Raw genomic sequence first — 18,630 nt, 5'->3', positions numbered from 1 at the left:
CATGACATTATTCCCTCAAATTACCGTAACATTAAGAAGACCATGAACATTTATGGAACTGGAGTCTGCTTACTTTCATGACTTGTCGTAAGGTATAAATATGAATAATATCATATCTGCGATAGCTGATTTGGTGCAGACATACTGAACTTTTAATCTCGCATAGGGATCTATTGATTGATTGAAATTGACAAAACGTGAATATGTCAAAACGACTTAAATGTTAATACTGATAGAGTGAAAATACAACCCAGCCTAGTTCATACTGTACTGGGTCTAGACTAGACAGGAAATTGTTCGCGCTTGCATAGGAAGTCAAACAAATTGCAGATTGGTCGCGTGATTCGTCATGGATGCTTTTTGAGATGCCTGAAGATGGAAGTGTTTAGAAGGATGGGGTAAGGCCGAGGGGACAATAAGGACGATATTTATATATATATACTGTATTGCTCTTTCATTGCCAAGCCTAGCAGACGAGAGGGAAGGAGGGAGGGAGGGAGGGAGAGGGGGAGAGGGGGAGAGGGGGAGGGAGAGGGGGAGAGGGGGAGGGAGGGAGAGGGGAAGGGAGAGGGGGAGGGGGGGAGGGTGCTAACGAGAGAGGGACCAAGCTTAAGGAAATGTACATTCGTGGAAAAGTCCTTTGCTTTTCAAGAGAGAGAGAAGGAGAAAGAAATAATATAGAAATATATAATCAGTGACATCATACCTAGTCCTCCAAATGACAACATCCAGACCAGACCAGACCAAAATGGACCTCCGTGAGTGAATGAATGAATGATCGTGTCCGAATGAGTGTTAAGCTTCCCTGAGTCTTCACAGACCGCCTCCAAATGTTAACGGTTCCACTGTATTTCGAGTCGCCGTGTTTATCTGAAACCCACAAAAGACCCTGGCCTGGTGGCGACCGAACCAAGTCACGTTTCCGCAGCACCACGCTGTCCCCATAATGTCCTGTTGGTAGTGGGGGGAGCAGCAGCTGCACTCATGTCATGAAAGACGACACCTCACTGATTGACCTTGTCACGACCCTGTCAGACCCCCCCCCCGCCAGGCCCTATGTCCCCCCCGCCCCTGCTGTACCCGCATCAGCACCTGCCACCTCCTGCTGGAGAAAATCCTCCCGCTCCTCCCCCTCCCCCTCCCTCGCCACCTCCGTCGCGTCGGTGCCTTTCCATCCTCTGTCCTCCCCTCCTCCCTCCTTTCCTCCGCCCAGCAGCCCCTTGGCTTCCTCCTCGCCCCCTGCCTCGCCCGCTGCCTCGCCCCCTGCCTCGCCCCCCGCCTCCCCCTCCCGCCCCGGCTCGTCCACATCCGACTCCCCCGTCTCCTCCGACAAAGAGGCCATGTTGGCGGGGTTGCCGCCCCCGGCCCCGCCCCGGTGGCGCCTCTGAAACAGCCCGAAATCGCCGACGGCCTTGGGGAAGTCCTTCTTCTGGCCGGCCCTGTCCGCGGAGGCCCCGTCCGAGAGCAGGGGGGCCGCGCCGTTCCCCAGCCCGCCGGAGGCCTCGGGGGACCTGGGCGAGGAGGAGGCCCCGGGGGAGGCGCCCTGCTGGAGGATGGTGGCCGTCACGCTGAGGAGGTTGCGCTTGCTCTTGACCGGGCCGGCGGGGGGCGACGGAGACACCTTGAGGGGCCGGTCGGGGTAGGCCAGGCTGGACCCCCCCGCGCCTCCTCCGACGGCGCCCCCGGCGGCCGCAGGCAGCCCGGGCTTGCCCCCCTTCATCATGCCCAGGACCTCGTAGCGGAAGCTGGAGATGTCCTGCTTCAGCTCCTGGAAGAGGAGAGAGAGAGAGAGACAGAGACAGAGACAGAGACAGAGAGAGAGAGAAGAGAGAGAGAGAGAGAGAGAGAGAGAGAGAGAGAGAGAGAGAGAGAGAGATGTTGATCTCCGCCTGAGCTTCACCGACTATCTTCCAGACAGGATTTCCTCACACACACACACTAATCCCCACACACACGCACACACACACACGCACTCTCTCACCTTGAAGTTCTCCTCGGTGAGGCCCTCCTCTGTCTTGGCGTCGCGGATCATGGCTGCCACGTAGCGCTTCACCAGGTTCCTCAGGACCTCCTGCAAGCACAACAAACAGCTAAGATCTCACTCCCATCCTCCTGTCAGCCTGTGGGACTTCACTCTCCTCCTGTGTGACAGCTCGTACGTGACTGTCATCTGACAGCCATAACTCACAAAGGACAGCCACGGGTGTATCCGCAAAATGATCTGCACGTCGGAAAAAGGGAGCTTGCACAGTCGGATATTCATGCGGATCAAGAATCTAGGACATTAACCACTTTAGACTGGTGGTTCGACGTCTACTGATAAAGGCGGGGTTGAGACAGGAGATGGGGAGCTTTGTCACAGCTGAACAAATGACAGAATGGGACACTTGAGATGTCTACGATGGAGGAGGAGGGGGGAGTCTGTCTACAAAGCCATCTCATTACCTGATACTGGTGATTTAATCTCACATTGTCTGCCGCGCGTCTCTGTGGAAGAGAGGAGAGGGAGGGATTAGAGGGGAGAGGAGAGAGAGAGAGGAAGGAAGAGAGAAGACAGAGAGAACGAGAGAGGAAGAAATAAGAGAGAGAGAAACAAAGAGAGAGAGAGAGCGAGAGAGAGAGAGAAACAAAGAGAGAGAGAGAGCGAGAGAGAGTGAGAACACTTCAGAGAAAAGGAAAGGTCCTTAGCTCATAGCTTATTCATGTCATTTATGTGTGGTTGGGTCTCCAAGCGTTACAGCTACACTTCTTCAAGAAGATTGGACCACTTGAGAAAGTGAAAATGAGAAGCCAACTTAATATCATAAAGCTAAGAACAGGAAAATGGAATGGGAGATGCCAGACCACAGTCACCATCACAGATCACCATCATTTATCTTTCATCCAAAGCGACATGCAGGATAAGATTCAAACTGCTTTCAGACTGAGCTATGCCCACCCAGTTGTTGTATTAACCTGGTTCAGCACAGTTCCAATTCAGATTTCGTCCCATAAATATTTAACCTTTTATCAATCTCACTTCCGGACTCAACGAGATGTACACCACCAGTATTTACAGGTGAACCCATTGAAAAGCATCGTTGTCCAGTATGTTATAATATATAATAAGAGTGGATGCATTCAACAGGACAACAAATAACGCTTTCGTATCACTCAATACTAACCGACACATCTTGTTCTAGTGATCGCCTTACCCCCAGGGTCCCGAAGGTTTCAGGCATTTTGGAGCCGGTCCTCTTGCACACCTGCTTGTTGACCCAGCGGATGAGGTACCACACTGACTTGGGACTGGGGACGATGTTGAAGGGAGAGGGGAGGGTGCCCCCCTCCTCAAAGTAACTCATCCACAGCTTGGTCCGGGCAAACTTCCACTCGATGTCTGCATGGTCCTGGAACACAGTCAGCAGGGGTTATACACCTGAGGTTATACACCTGGGGTTATACACCAGGGTTATACACCAGGGTTATACACCAGGGTTATACACCAGGGGTTATACACCAGGGTTATACACCAGGGTTATACACCAGGGTTATACACCAGGGTTATACACCAGGGTTATACACCAGGGGTTATACACCAGGGGTTATACACCAGGGTTATACACCAGGGTTATACACCAGGGTTATACACCAGGGTTATACACCAGGGTTATACACCAGGGTTATACACCAGGGTTATACACCAGGGGTTATACACCAGGGGTTATACACCAGGGTTATACACCAGGGTTATACACCAGGGTTATACACCAGGGTTATACACCAGGGTTATACACCAGGGTTATACACCAGGGTTATACACCAGGGGTTATACACCAGGGGTTATACACCAGGGTTATACACCAGGGTTATACACCAGGGTTATACACCAGGGTTATACACCAGGGTTATACACCAGGGTTATACACCAGGGTTATACACCAGGGGTTATACACCAGGGGTTATACACCAGGGTTATACACCAGCAACATGACCCATTACACATCATTAAACACACATACAAACACGCAGACATACCACCCACCCACCCACACACAACCTTGCATGAACACTGACCAACACCAAAAATAAACCCAGACGCTTGCTGTGTTTAGTCTGGTACTCACAGCAATGTGCTGGTAGGAGTTGTTCATCATGGCTATCAACATGTTCAGCAGCACCACCAGAGAGATGATGTTGTAGGTTCCGAACATGGTCGCACCCACAAACTCCGTGAACTGGTGGTCCGCGTTGACGTTGGTCACGTAGAGACTGATCAGTCCGAAGATGGACCAGAACAGAGACTGGAGGGTCTCAAACAACCTGCGGGAGATGTTGTTTGTCAATATTTCTCAGCAGATAAAACCATAATAATTCAGAGTACACACACGCACCCACACAAACAAACACACACACACACACGAACACAGACACACACACGTACGTAGAGAAGGCATTGTTCTGCTTTTCGCAGCGGATGCCTTTGCAGTGTTTGGGTTCGTCTTCGGCGTTGGTTTCGTAGTAAAAGTAGAGCTGGTTCAGACCGTTGGCAAAGGCCAGCAGGACCTGGAGCCGAACCAGGAAGCACAACACACCTGCTCACCTGGTCTGTGGATGTGTGTGTAAGGCTTTGTGTATCGTGTGTACGTGTGTGTCAGACAGTAGATTGCAAGAAACATAAGGATGTTCAGCAGCATGTGTGTGTGTGACTGTGTATGTGTGTGTGTGTGTGTGTGAGTGTGTACCAGACAGTAGATGAAGAGGAACTTGAGGATGTCCAGCAGCATGCGTCCCAGGGAGATCTGCAGGGGCCCCAGGTGAGAGTTGGCCGTGAACAGGGAGATGAGCCGCAGGGAGCTGAAGATGTTGGCGATGGCAAACACGGCCTCCGCTACCAGGGTGGGGTGCCACATCTCCCAACTGCACCTGGGCTTCGTGTCGCTGTACTGGGGGAGGGATGGGGAGAGGTGGGGGAGGGATGGGGAGAGGTGGGGGAGGGATGGGGAGAGGTGGGGGAGGGATGGGGAGAGGTGGGGGAGGGATGGGGAGAGGTGGGGGAGGGATGGGGAGAGGTGGGGGGGAGGGAAGAATAAGAGAGGCAGATAGAGAGAGAGGGGGGGGAGAAGGTAAAGAAGTGGGAGATGTGGGAAAGGAAAGAGAGACAGAAAGAGCGAAAAGGAAACCAGAGGCAGACCTAACAACATTAGACTGAGGGCCTTGGTAGCTGTCGTGTCGGGTTTTTCCAGAAGCTAAGAAGAAGCACCTGACTCCAGAAGCACGGTTAGAGAATCGGGCTAGTAATCAGAAGGTCGCTGGTTCGATTCCCGGCCGTGTCAAATGACGTTGTGTCCTTGGGCAAGGCACTTCACCCTACTTGCCTTGGGGGAATGTCCCTGTACTTACTGTAAGTCGCTCTGGATAAGAGCGTCTGCTAAATGACTAAATGTAATGTAAAATGTAAGATGGTTGAGCTGTGTGAGGTTTTGGTTCGTCGGTTGTGTGGTTTGGTGGCTTGGTTTGCTTACCTTGGTGTAAGCAATGATCTTGAGGGAGATGGTTGCCAGGTAGAGAGAGTTCATGACAAAGTCCATGAGGTTCCACCAGTCGTGGATGTAGTCCTGAAACCCTCCATCCCACATCTGCTTGATCTCAGTCCAGATGAAGCCTGAACACACACACACACACATACACACACATCAATACAGAATCCTGTATTCAACTCTTCCAGCGTCTGTTCTTCATCTTCACGAAACACACACACACATACAGAATTCTGTATTCAACTCTTCCAGCGTCTGTTCTTCATCTTCACGAAACACACACACATACACACACTGCTGGACATCCTCTTCATCTACCGCCTGTCACACACACACACACACACACAAACACACCCCTCACCCAGCACCCAGGGCAGGATCATCCACTCCACGGCGGTGGGGGTGGGGCCCTGTCTCTCCGGTTCGGTTTTGACGATGTGCTGGGAGGCGAGGAGGAGGAGGAAGAGGAAGGTGAGGTAGGAGGCTGTGTGGCAGATGAACTTGATGAAGGGCTTGCGGATGAACAGGCCCGAGCGGCTCTTGGGCACCAGGAGGTAGCAGAGGGAGAAGACGGGGAACAGGAGGCCGATGAACACGCAGGTGAGGAACTTGCCCACCCAGTGGCGCCTCCGCCAGCCGGGGAACTCGTCGTACCAGCGGGAGGCCAGCAGCTGCTGACAGTTCGGCTGAGCGACAAACTGGAGGAGGAGGAGGAGAGGGGGGGAGGGGGAGATAAAGGGGAAGATAATTAGGGTGGAGAGGCAAGCGCAAGGAACATGAAGCAGAAGGGAGGGGAGCGGGGGGGTTGACGGACACAGAGAGAGAGAGAAAGAGAGAGAGACGACGTCTGAAAATGACAATCCGAGATCACAGTTTCGCATTCTTTTCAAATATCCACCATATGAAGCTGATGACACTTCAGGCTTTGGACCATACCATTGGCTGAATAACACTTGGATCATACCATTCGACCCTGGAGGCCATTTGAGAGCTTCATTTAACCATCCAGAAGAGGGGTCCCGGGCCGTAAATCAACCTGATATCGTTACACATTATGGGGTGGAAGGAGGATTGAACTTGATGGGATTAGACTGGATCCAGCTGCAGATGATTCAGAGGCATCATGTGGAAAGCATCAAGTGTTCTCATCTCACTGCCAGTCTGGTACCTAGGGCACGTGGTTGTTGCGGTCGTAGATCAATAAAAACACTCTATTTAATGCTGACCAGACAGGACTAAGAAGCTCTGAGTACTTGTGTGTTCGGTGGGGGGAGAAAAGGCGATTTTTTTCGTTATAGCTGAAAGAGACGCGTTGCTTTTCCTTTCGTCGACACTCTCCGACGGAGTTTGTTTCGCAGCCAAACCTGGCGACCCTGCAGACAGACCTGGCAACCCTGTCGTCACAGAGCAACGCTTCAGAGAGGGGACGCAACACCAGGTGCCGGCACCGGCAGTTACCATGGGAACCTGGCGGACGAGGGGATCACTGCGGATGGCAGCAGAGGGCAAACGCCGACCCGCGTAGAACCTCCCGGGTTCTATTTGCGCACCTGACGACACGCGCTCCCGATATAGAACCCACGCGGGCGTTTGTTAGACCCGCACGAGACGACTCCGAATAACGCGCTCCCCCGTCGGGAGTCAGATGGCTGAGTGGTTAGGGAATCGGACTACTAATCAGAAGGTTGCCGGTTCGATTCCCGGATGTGCCAAATGACGTTGTGTCCTTGGGCAAGGCACTTCACCCTACTTGCCTTGGGGGGGAATGTCCCTGTACTTACTGTAAGTCGCTCTGGATAAGAGCGTCTGCTAAATGACTAAATGTAAATGTAAAACACATACAAGCGAACAGATGCCATCGTCCATCGAAAAGCGCCGCGCGCAAACGACAACAGCCCCTTTAAAGTGTGACTGTCTCAGGGATTTGTACGTTTGGCTCCGCCAACCCGGCGGCTTCACAGCCCAGTCTTGAAACTCGCACACGCTGTAAACACACATGCATTAGAGAGAGAGACACACACACAGTACAGTCTCTTATCTCAGTAAGGGCATGGCAGGCACACAAACAAACACAGACATCACACACACATATGTGTTTATACCACATTCCGGGGACCCTTGGTGGGGCACACACACACACACACAGGTTGGCAGAGACGGTCATTGTTTCAGATCAGTGGGCTGTTAAATTAGTCCCCACTCTATAGGCAACCAGTGGGCGGGGATTGTGAAGGGTCAGCGGCCTCACAGGTGAATCGGCGGAACATCCGTGGAGCCCGTCGCTCATCCACAGCATTTATATTCCAGCCCTGTTTCTCAAGTGTTTATCTGGTGGCTGTCTTCTTTGTTTCTTTCCGCTATCTCCCGCTGAAACCTCCGCATGAGACGGGAGCTGATACCATCAGCGACCAGAGAGAGAGAGAGAGAGAGAGAGAGAGACAACGCTTTAAAATGACAATCCGAGAGAGAGCCGATACCATCAGCGACCAACAAACACAGCCAGAGCAGAATAATCGCTCTGCCCCTTTTTTCAACAAAAACTATTGACCACTTAATCCTTTTGGCGTCTCACGAGAGGGGCGACTCCACTCCCCCGCAACCCCCTCCAGCCTCCTCGCCCCCTCATCCACCCCCCCCCCCCCCCCACCCCCCCAACCCCCCCAACCCCCTTGAACACTTCCCGCTCCAAAGTTCCACCGGGAAGAACAAACAGGCGGTCTTCAGAACGCCTCTGCGTCTCTCCTGAGTGGGGAGGCTGGCGGGGGGGGGCCTTCCTCCACTGCGGCAGAGCAGAGCAGAGCGGCCCTGACAGGCTCACTCCCTCCCCGTACCCGCCTGCCCTCGCTCTCCTCCGTGCCGCTAATCACAGTGCCTTTCACTGTGAAGTACACAGAGTTTCTGTCTTTGCAGGGGAGGAGAAAATGATGTGGATGGCAGAGAGAGAGAGAGAGAGAGAGAGAGAGAGAGAGAGAGAGAGAGAGAGAGAGAGAGAGAGAGAGAGAGAGAGAGAGAGAGACTTCTCTCACGCTGGCTGGATTGGCAAGTCAGACAGGTAGGCGAAGAGATAGACAGGCAGCTAGCCAGACACACACACACACACACAGACAGACAGGCTAGTAGGGCCCTAGCAATAATTAGGAGTCTATATTATTCATCTCTCGATAGGGATGGCTGTGCGTGCTGCTTCCCTACCATGAGATAGTGCTTTCCATCACAGGGACAGCAGGATCGATGGATGCTATCGACGGGCAGGCGGGGAATGAACACACGCCTGTGGGATAATTCAATCCAGATAAAACCCTAGGGAAACAGCACTGGGAGAGAGACAGAGAGGAAGAGAGACAGAGGGGAAGAGAGACAGAGAGAGAGAGAGAGAGAGAGAGAGAGAGAGAGAGAGAGAGAGAGAGAGGGACAGAGGGACATGGGAGATGGGAGGAGGAGATGGAGGGAGGTACAAACACCTTCTAGTCTACCTCCGTGACCATCGCTCACCTGACTGTTCGTCAGCCTTACACCTCAGCAGGAAATCTGTCAGAGGCGACACAATCGCACACCCACACACAAACACACACACTCCCCTACGCACATGCGCCCAAAACACACACACGCACACATGCACATAGACAAACACAAACAGCACGCACACACACACACCTAGACGCCCACACACACACACCAGTCAGGGGCCTCGGAGCCCTACCTCCTTCTGGTGGTACTTGATGGCCAGTTTGAGGCGAGCCAGGTCGCTGGTGCTCTCGTCCTCCAGCAGGTTGGTGTCGTCGCGGAAGTTGAGGATCATCTCCAGCTCCCGGGAGCTCCTCGTCTGGTCCAGCAGGTCCTTGGCAAACTGCTTGCACTGCTGGGACAGCTCCTCGTACTCCGACTTGAACTCGTTCTCAACCTGGCCGAGGGGGGAGGGAGGGGTGTCACAGTGGGATGTCACCTTGTCACATGACACAACACTGAGACGAGCGCTGGCTTGACCCCCCCCCCCCCCCCCTCCCCCCGACGCCCTCTTCGACTTCAAACTCAGAGCCAAATTCAGAGGGCCAATTCAAATTCAGAGCGACCTCTGAATGACCCCCTCTGACCTCTGACCTCTGACCTTGCTGAGCTCCTCCAGCTCCCAGCTGAGGCGGAAGGCGGTGAGGAAGGGGTCCTCGCTGGACAGGGCGATGAGCGAGGGGCTGGAGAGCGCCCGGTAGATGTTGAGGCGAGAGCGGGAGTGGCGGAGGCTGTCCACGTCCGAGTTGGACACACACTCCACGCAGTTACACCTCACCTGGAACACACACACACACGGTCAGGAACACTCGATCCTTCACAACCCCTCTGGCATGGGGGTCAACGGGTTCGTGGTCGTGAGATTTCGTCGCAAACAGCAACATGTCGTAATAACCACACCGCACAACACGATACTTGGGCGAGGAAATTAGGACAAAGCTATTTTTGGGTTCAAGGTATCAAGGTAGCTGCTATCAACTCAACTGCTAATGCTATTCTATATAAAGTCAACATATTGAGCTTCTAAAACTGATATCCAACTGGACTCCATGAATTACGTACTGATCATTGGGAGCCGTGTGAGACCTACCCATCCAGACTTTTCAGAAGCCAAATTCAGAAGAAGACTCTTAAATCCCCCCCCAGAATGACCCTCCTGATTGACCCTCCAGAATGACTCTCCTGATTGACTCTCCAGAATGACCCCCCAGAATGACCCTCCTGATTGACCCTCCAGAATGACCCTCCTGATTGACCCTCCAGAATGACCCTCCTGAATGACCCTCCTGAATGACCCCCCAGAATGACCCCCCAGAATGACCCCCCTGATTGACCCTCCTGATTGACCCTCCAGAATGACCCTCCTGATTGACCCTCCAGAATGACCCTCCAGAATGACCCTCCAGAATGACCCTCCTGATTGACCCTCCAGAATGACCCTCCTGATTGACCCTCCTGAATGACCCTCCTGAATGACCCTCCTGAATGACCCTCCAGAATGACCCTCCAGAATGACCCTCCTGATTGACCCTCCAGAATGACCCTCCTGATTGACCCTCCTGATTGACCCTCCTGAATGACCCCCCAGAATGACCCTCCTGATTGACCCTCCAGAATGACCCTCCTGATTGACCCTCCTGATTGACCCTCCAGAATGACCCTCCTGATTGACCCTCCTGAATGACCCCCCAGAATGACCCTCCTGATTGACCCTCCAGAATGACCCTCCTGATTGACCCTCCTGATTGACCCTCCTGATTGACCCTCCAGAATGACCCTCCTGATTGACCCTCCTGAATGACCCCCCAGAATGACCCTCCTGATTGACCCTCCAGAATGACCCTCCTGATTGACCCTCCTGATTGATCCTCCTGATTGACCCTCCAGAATGACCCTCCAGAATGACCCTCCTGATTGACCCTCCAGAATGACCCCCCAGAATGACCCCCCAGAATGACCCTCCTGAATGCCCCTCGTGGCGCTCACCTCGTGAGGTTGTGGCACGGACACGCCCTTCTGCACCAGCAGCTTGATGATCTCGTAGTTGTTGGTGTGGGCCGCCAGGATGATGGGCGTGATGTCCGGGGTGAAGTCGGAGAACTGCTTGTCCAATAGGATGGGAGGAACCTGGAGGGAGGACCCTCACAGTCAGACACCTCATTGGCTGTTTTCGCTGTCACTCCAAGGTCTACGTTCCACTGGGATGTGTGTGTCCTGTGTAATCAGTTCAACTCAATCCTGTTCAATTAATTTCATTTCAGTTCTGTTCAATTTAATTCAGTTCCATTCTGTGGTATTCTTTTCGATAGAAAATTAGATTTTTTGAAAGGGGACTGATTCATCTAATAAAGCATTCACTGACAAGGTCAATCGACACCATCTGCACCTCTGGCACAGAGGAAGGAAAGCAGTTTCTGATTGGCTCCCAGTAGGACCTGATTTTTGATTGGGTCCAGGGGGACGCCTGAACACTGAGCCGTCGAGCTGAGCTGCCTGGATGGGTTCATTAATTGAGAGGCCAGAGCAAACCAATCAAACAGAAGACAGATTTGACAGGCAGGGAGCATTCACCAATCATAACAGGCGGCGTGTCTAGATGTTTCTCCCTCTGTCACACTGACATACAAAGCCCTGTCTCAATCACTGTGTTATCTTTAGTCATTCAGAGTCATTTCTTTTTCACAATTCCTTCTTCAGATACATCATCAACCCTCTCCATCTTCTCCTCCCTCCTCCCTCCTCCCTCCCCACTCCCCCCCTCCTTTCTCCCTCCCCTTGTCATTCAGTGGTCTGGTAAAAAAAAATCTCTCTGCTCTCTCTACTTCTAATTAAAACTCCTTTTATCTGATTATCTGAAGGGAAGCAGGAGCAAATCACACGGGGAAGGAGAGAAAAGGGCAGAGAAAGAGTGAGAGAAAAAGAGGAGGATGGAGAAGCTATTATCACCGCGCCATTAAAGGGCTGGCAGCGGAACCGAATGAGGGGTGTTCGTTGGGGGGCGGGGGGGGGGGGGCGGGGGGGGGGGGTGCGGGGGTAGGTAGACAGCTGCAACAGAGATTAAGAGCTTAGTTCGAAACTTATACCAGGAAAAAAACTATTCAAATGATTTTCTTTGTTTTCTGTGTCAACACAAACATCTTGTGTACTGTGTATTATACACTGCGGTGTTGTGACATTGCATGGCAAACCACGTGACAACTGCCATCAGTCGCTACGACGCGACAATGAAAACACAGCAAAAAGATAGTTGAGCGAGCTTGATTTGAATCCCCCAGTGTCAACTGGACCCACTGAATCACACTCTAGAGACCCTCGGGGAGACTCAAATCAAAACGCACACCGAACGATTTTCCATTCGGCTCGTTATAATCATAACACCTTCCACAGACGTTCCACCCACGGAGGCACACCGTCGCCGATCCCCCCCCCCCCCCCCCCTCCGTCTTATCTCGACTAGGGCGTGTGACGGCCTCCGCGTTCAGGTGCGTCCTCTAATCAGCCACGTCCCGGCGTGCTTGTGGGAGGGATAGAGAGGAGGGAGGGAGGGAGGGAGGGAGGGAGGGAGGGGAGGGAGGGAGGGAGGGAGGGAGGGAGGGAGGGGAGGGGAGGGAGGGAGGGCACATCAAACGCCAGGGCCTCAAAGTGCCGTCGCTCTTGCACAGGCACGGATGCAGAGGAAGGCAGGATTGAAGACACGCGGCGTTGCCGTGGAAAAAGCGGAGAAATGAAATTGGGGCCCACTCGCCCATGTCATGTTTATTCATTGTGTTACTCATAGAGACAATGAGACATAGTCACCCTCCGTACTCCGTACTCCCGTTGCCTCTGCTGTGTCAGGGCCTGAATGTTGTTGTTTTTTGAGTATAGAAGAAGAATTCAAAGCCACGCGGGGTGCTAGGTTCTGTATCTGTTCTGTAAAGACACAAGTTCAACAGGTTCCCTCTACGGTGGCGCTGTATCGTGTTCTCCAACCTTGCCCCTGAAGATCTACAGTCTAGTCGATTTGGGATCCGATCCAAACTTAGCACATAACAGCTCCAGTAATTAGCTGGTTTAAGGGATGAAACAGGTTAGTCCTCCCCAGGGTTTGGAGTACCCCCCCCTGCACTCTCTCTATCTCTCTATACACAGTCAACATGTCTCTCCCTCCCTCTCTCTCTATACACAGTCAACATGTCTCTCTCTCCCTCTCTCTCTCCCTCTCTCTCTATACACAGTCAACATGTCTCCCTCTCTCTCCCCGTCTCTCACTGTGGGTGGCCAGAAGAGGCCAGAGCCGTAATCAGGACCGCACAAAAGCACGACTCACTTATCATCCGAGGGGAAGAAAAAGGTTCCCAAATGAGTCACTGTTCCCTTTCTTCCCCTTAAACGAAAGGCTCTTTCTGAAGATCTCACAAAGCGCGAGGAGGCGCGCGTGACTGTCGCCGCGCGCGCGTGCGTGGGGCACACGGTTGCACGTGTGCTCGCGCGCGTCTGCCCGTGTGTGCCCATGTGAGTGGCGTGCGTTCGCCTGCGTGTGTGTGCGCGTGTGCGTGTGTGCATCAGAGAGAGAGAAGAGAAAGACAGCAGCAACTGGAACCAACACCTGTCCCCAGACAAGCAGACGGGCTGGCTTCGTCACCCTCCAGAGGGAATGAGCCAGCGCCTCATTTTGCATATCGTATGACTGGACTGCGTGAATTGTGAATTCATTAAACCCCTCAGAGGAACACAATCGGGCCGGAAGGTGGAACCCAACGTTGTGGTCTCGTACCAAACAAAGGGTTTCAACTGCCAGTGAATGGAAATCTGGTCTCAGATCTCGTGTGATACAAACAGTGCTGTGAGACTCAGCCGATCTCACGGGCTAATCCCTACAAGCGCCTTCTGCCAGGGTCATCCTGCAGGTGTGACACTTGTTGCTGCGTCGCTTGGAGTAATGTCAGCTCGAAGCAGACCCTTGTGACTGCCTTCCAAAAAACTAAATTAGTTACACGACCGGAAAGCAAGCGATTCTGCTGTGTTATGAGAATAACATAATCCTGTGAATGTGTTGTTGTTGATCTTTTTGGTGAACTGCTGACTGCTCCTTGACTCTAACCACTGAAATTCTGTTGGATTTGATTATTATTATTTGCACGTTTCTTTGGATCAAAGTGTCTGCTAAATGAAGAAAACTGTCAATGTCAATTCTCAAATACAGGTGGCTGGTATTTCGTTTCAGGGGTGGCTCGTCACTGCTGACACACCCACTCTTGCCCCCGGACGGAGCCTTCTAGAAAAAGCCCCGTCAGTGATCCAGCTCGTCTCGGGGACGCTCCGACACAGCGACGGCGGGGCCGACAACCCAAACCACCCTCTGACCCTCCACCCGTCCCCCCACGCCCCCTACCTGCATCCCGCCGCTGGGCTTCTTGTGGTTGAGGAGCAGCTCCACGGCGCCCACCACCTCCTTGCGGATGGCGTGCAGCAGGGCGTCGCCCACGTACACGTTGAAGCCGAGCAGCAGCTCGATGATCTCCAGGTTCTCGTTCTCGATGGCGATCAGCAGGGCCGTGCGCCCCAGCGGGTCGATGCAGTTGATGTTGATCTTGAAGTAGATCTCCGCCTCCTGGGGAACAAGCCAGAGGACAAGCGGGGGGTTTTTTTCGCCGCGTCGTCGTAAACCCCCCCCCCCCCCCCCCCCCGTACGCCCCACAACGACGCCGCCGTCGCGGCCGTTTGTCTGTTTTTCCATCCTTTCGTCCCATCTCCCTTCATGCATTGCAACCCCGGGCCAGCGGTGGTCTGAGAGTGCAGCGATTCCATTTAATCCCATTTCAGCCATCAACTCCACGATCATCTATCCACTCTGCCATCCGTCCATCGAGCCGTTCATGTATCCATCCTGTGGCCCCCCCGATTTTCCGCAACCCGTCCACCCATCCATGCCCCTGTACCCCCAGGGGGCTGCTGGGAGCTACCCAGCACCAAAGAATCCAGCTCATCCATCATCTCCATCCTCCACCGTCCAGTCATCCTTTCATCCCGTCTAACCATCCACTCGTTCACCCCCATGCACCCGTTCCCCTTTACCTCCAGGGCCTGCTTGACGCTGGCGTAGTCCCCCTTCTCCACCGCTCCCAGGTAGGTCTTCTCCAGCGGAGACAGCTCCGACTCAGACCGCACGATCCTTAGCGGGATCCGGTCGCGGTACGAGGAGCTGTCGGTCCGCCGGTAGTACAGCTGTGACATGGTTCCCTCTGCTTTCCTTCTGCTTCCTTCTGGTTACTGTTGCCGCCGCCGCCCTAGGCCATCTTACTCAGGCTGTGGGGGAAGGTGGATACAGACAGGAAACAAGTACATGTAAAGTGGGGTTTTGAATAGGCTAAAAGGATCATAGCACCTATTAGGATCAATTTACTTGTCGGATAATTTGACGTAATCTGAGGCACAACCCACCCTTGTAACTCAATACCACGACTATGTGCTCGGATCCACTGGAGAATATCCGATGCCAATTAACTAACATGCATAATACCACCCTATAGCCTACTGCGTAGCATTCATGTTTGCATTTGAACAGTCTCCTCCGGGACTATAGACTAACTTTGAAACCAGTTAAGTCATGGAATAGATCATAGATGGCACACATGAGAATGACAGATACCTGGAGCACACTAGGGAGAGCGAGATTTTGGAACCAACAACCCGGTTCCAGGGCTCAACCCTTGCATGTAATCCTAAATGTAGGCTATAACCTGTAGGACTGCAGGAGGATTCGACTGGAAAAAAAACTATTATCATCCTATTTAGGCTATATTTAGTTCAGAACAAGTGATGGGAAAAAATGCTAACATTCTTGTTTTAAAGTAGGCTAATTATATGTTTTCTTTTAACCTGAATATGTAAACAATTCACAGAATCATGTAGGAAATGTATTACAAACCTTGTGATTGTTGATTTGTCTGTTGGAAATTGGCAACATTGATTCTAAAGACGGTTGACTTTCCTTAAAATATCGGCGCGAGGAGAACTTAACAGATTCTCCAAAAGTAGGCTATTCTAAGTAACGTTATATGTCGAGTAAAAACATTAAAACATTGGGGGGAAACCGCTATTTTTACAAAATTTTACGTTTAGTCTATATGTACAAATGGAAATCCAAAACGTGATGTTCAAAAAGCAGCTCACATAATTTGATGTCAGTTAGTAAATACACCGAATACACTAACTGACTTTATCAGATGGAAACTCAATTATGAGCAGTTGTCTACGTCTTCATCATTTGGTAGAAGGCATTCCAAAACTACGTATGACGGCAACTAAAAGGTTGACTCTTGAGCAGTGAAAATGCGGAGAGGTTGCAGCGGGAAAGGAACGCGTAGTAGCATATAGAGTGGTCAATAAAGATAAGTCCGTCTTTTCTTCGTACAAGCTAGTCCACCTGTTGGGGAGATGAGAGGGAAAAGGAGCACCGAGTCATAAAGAATGAAGCACCACTCTCATGCGCTCTTGAGCGGTGCCTAGAAGCACTGCAAAGACGTCGTGCGCATTGAAATACGCGCACAAAAACATAGGCTTCACACACGTTTGCAGGCTGAACAAGCAAAAGATAAGCTGTCATCCATTCGAAAAAGGACACAGTGAAGTTATTTGTGAGTCATTTACGATAATGTACAAGGCTACATGACTCGAAGGAAGTATTTTTATGTTTGTACTGGCCACTACTGCAAACCGGAATCAAATGAAAATTGATTAGCCTAAGCTGTCTTCCATAATTTAGAACAATGTGTCTTAAATGTTGCGCTTGTGACATTGACAAGATGGACCTTGCACAGTGATTAATAACGATGTTGTTGTCAGATAATTACGTAATCAGCTCTAAATTGATTTACAAGGAACAGGTGCACTTCACCTCGAAATGTTTAATCATAAAGCTATTACATGAGATTCAAAGCGAAGTCATTAATCATAAACGCTAACAGTCTCTCTCTTCCACAGTCTCTCTCTCTCTCTCCTCCTGTCTGTCCATATCTTTATTTGTCAATTTCTCTTTCTTCATTTTGTTTTCTTTTCCCTGTCCAAAGCTCGCAGAGATGATGGAGTTAGAAAAGGCAGACGGGGGAGGGGAGTGACATTGCTGCAGAGGCGGGAGGGATGGATATTTCTGTCTCTTCCCTCCTCCTTTCTTACCTCTGCTGAGTAGCACTTGATGAAATGCGCAGAAAAACTAATGGGGCTTTCTGACACAGACGCGCACGCACACATGGACAGGTCCTTGTCTTGTAGCATCTATAATCTAAATTTGATGCAGTCGTGTTTGCCACCCACTCTATCTTAACAACCAACTGGTAGTCAAACAGACATAAACAAAAGGGCAGACACACACACACACAAGTACAACACTAGCAACCCTCTCTTGATCTCCCTACTCTGTTCACACAGAATTCTCTCTCTCTCTCTCTCTCCATATCATTAAACATACAGATCCCTGCATTCCAGTGCTTATATTTGGTTTCAGATGTACTAAAGGTAATCTAATGTGGAACTGGTAACTTGCCAGTTATACCTCCCCAAGGAAATCTATAACACTGGTATTGCAAACTATGTTAGTCACAGTCCTTGTAATGTATTTGTTACATGAGAGTTTAATCTCACTGACTACACGTGGGTGTGTGTGGGGTGGGGGGGTGAAGGGGGACTTGTGGAACTTTTATCTCCTGTCAAGGCCTTACCTCTAAGCTATACACATACCTTGTATGGCTTGACATCAACCAGTAATCCAAAAACTAAAATAGCTTTAACTGTATAAAGGTCTGCTCCTCTGGTCTGTATGACTGACATATTGGAAAATGGTGCCAGAAATACCCCAAGAAGGAAGGTTTTTCTGCCATACATGGGCTTTTAGGGGGAATGGCAATCAGCTGTTAAACTGCATACAGTGCCTTTGGGTTCTGGAGTGGAATAGAATGTGGTTCCTTTAAATAAATACAGAACAACAAATAACAAATAAGTTGTACACAGTTAAAAAAAACAGAGACATTCTGTGACACTTCTGCTATTCTTCCAAGTCCATTTTCGACCCCTAAATTCCAATTAGCAATAAACTTTATTTTTCATGAATTTTAATTGGTCAGTTGACTGGTCAGGTATTGATGCAGTCAATTGATCAGCAGCAATTTTATTTCTATTTGGCCCTTTGTGTTCCCTTGGTAATTAATTGAATTGCTTATTGCAAAAAAAATTCACTCACTTCACCCTGTCTGTTCGAAAGGAATAATCAAACTGATTTAATTCTGCAGCTGTTTCAGTCCTCACACACACAGAAGATACGAGACTCGACAAATCTCTGAATACTATACTGTTGACAGTTGCACTCTCTCCTCCCCTCATGCACACACACACACACACACACACACAATCTCACAGCCTCAGGTTAATCCAAGTCAGGCCCAATGCTCGACAGCCACATCCGTTTTTTCTCTGAAGAGACTACCTTCAGCCAGTACTCACCTCCCCAATTTCAGTCGCAGCTATATCTTTGGAAGCACAGCACTTCAGCTCACCTTGCTTTCCCCCGGTCTCAAAACGAGAGACATCTCACAGTCACCCCCGCCCCCCTCTCCCCAACCGTTCATGAGAA

At 51.1% G+C, this 18,630-nt stretch overlaps 1 protein-coding gene across 1 annotated transcript; it reads right to left on the bottom strand.

Annotated features, from left to right (window-relative positions):
- Positions 1-1,054: 1,054 nt before the first annotated feature.
- Positions 1,055-17,007, bottom strand: LOC134013501 (short transient receptor potential channel 4-like). The gene is made up of 15 exons (XM_062453009.1): positions 15,934-17,007; positions 15,081-15,311; positions 14,398-14,616; positions 11,010-11,150; positions 9,625-9,801; positions 9,220-9,420; positions 5,881-6,217; positions 5,505-5,644; positions 4,725-4,925; positions 4,424-4,545; positions 4,107-4,302; positions 3,195-3,389; positions 2,446-2,487; positions 1,982-2,071; positions 1,055-1,768 (listed from the first exon to the last, which is right to left on the bottom strand). Exons 2-15 carry the CDS (start codon positions 15,237-15,239, stop codon positions 1,055-1,057), a joined length of 2,934 nt encoding a protein of 977 aa, XP_062308993.1. The 5' UTR covers positions 15,240-15,311; positions 15,934-17,007.
- Positions 17,008-18,630: the final 1,623 nt, after the last annotated feature.

Source organism: Osmerus eperlanus, chromosome 27, assembly GCF_963692335.1.
Source record: "Osmerus eperlanus chromosome 27, fOsmEpe2.1, whole genome shotgun sequence".
NCBI lineage: Eukaryota > Metazoa > Chordata > Actinopteri > Osmeriformes > Osmeridae > Osmerus > Osmerus eperlanus.
This window is presented reverse-complemented; position numbering and strand designations above follow the sequence as displayed.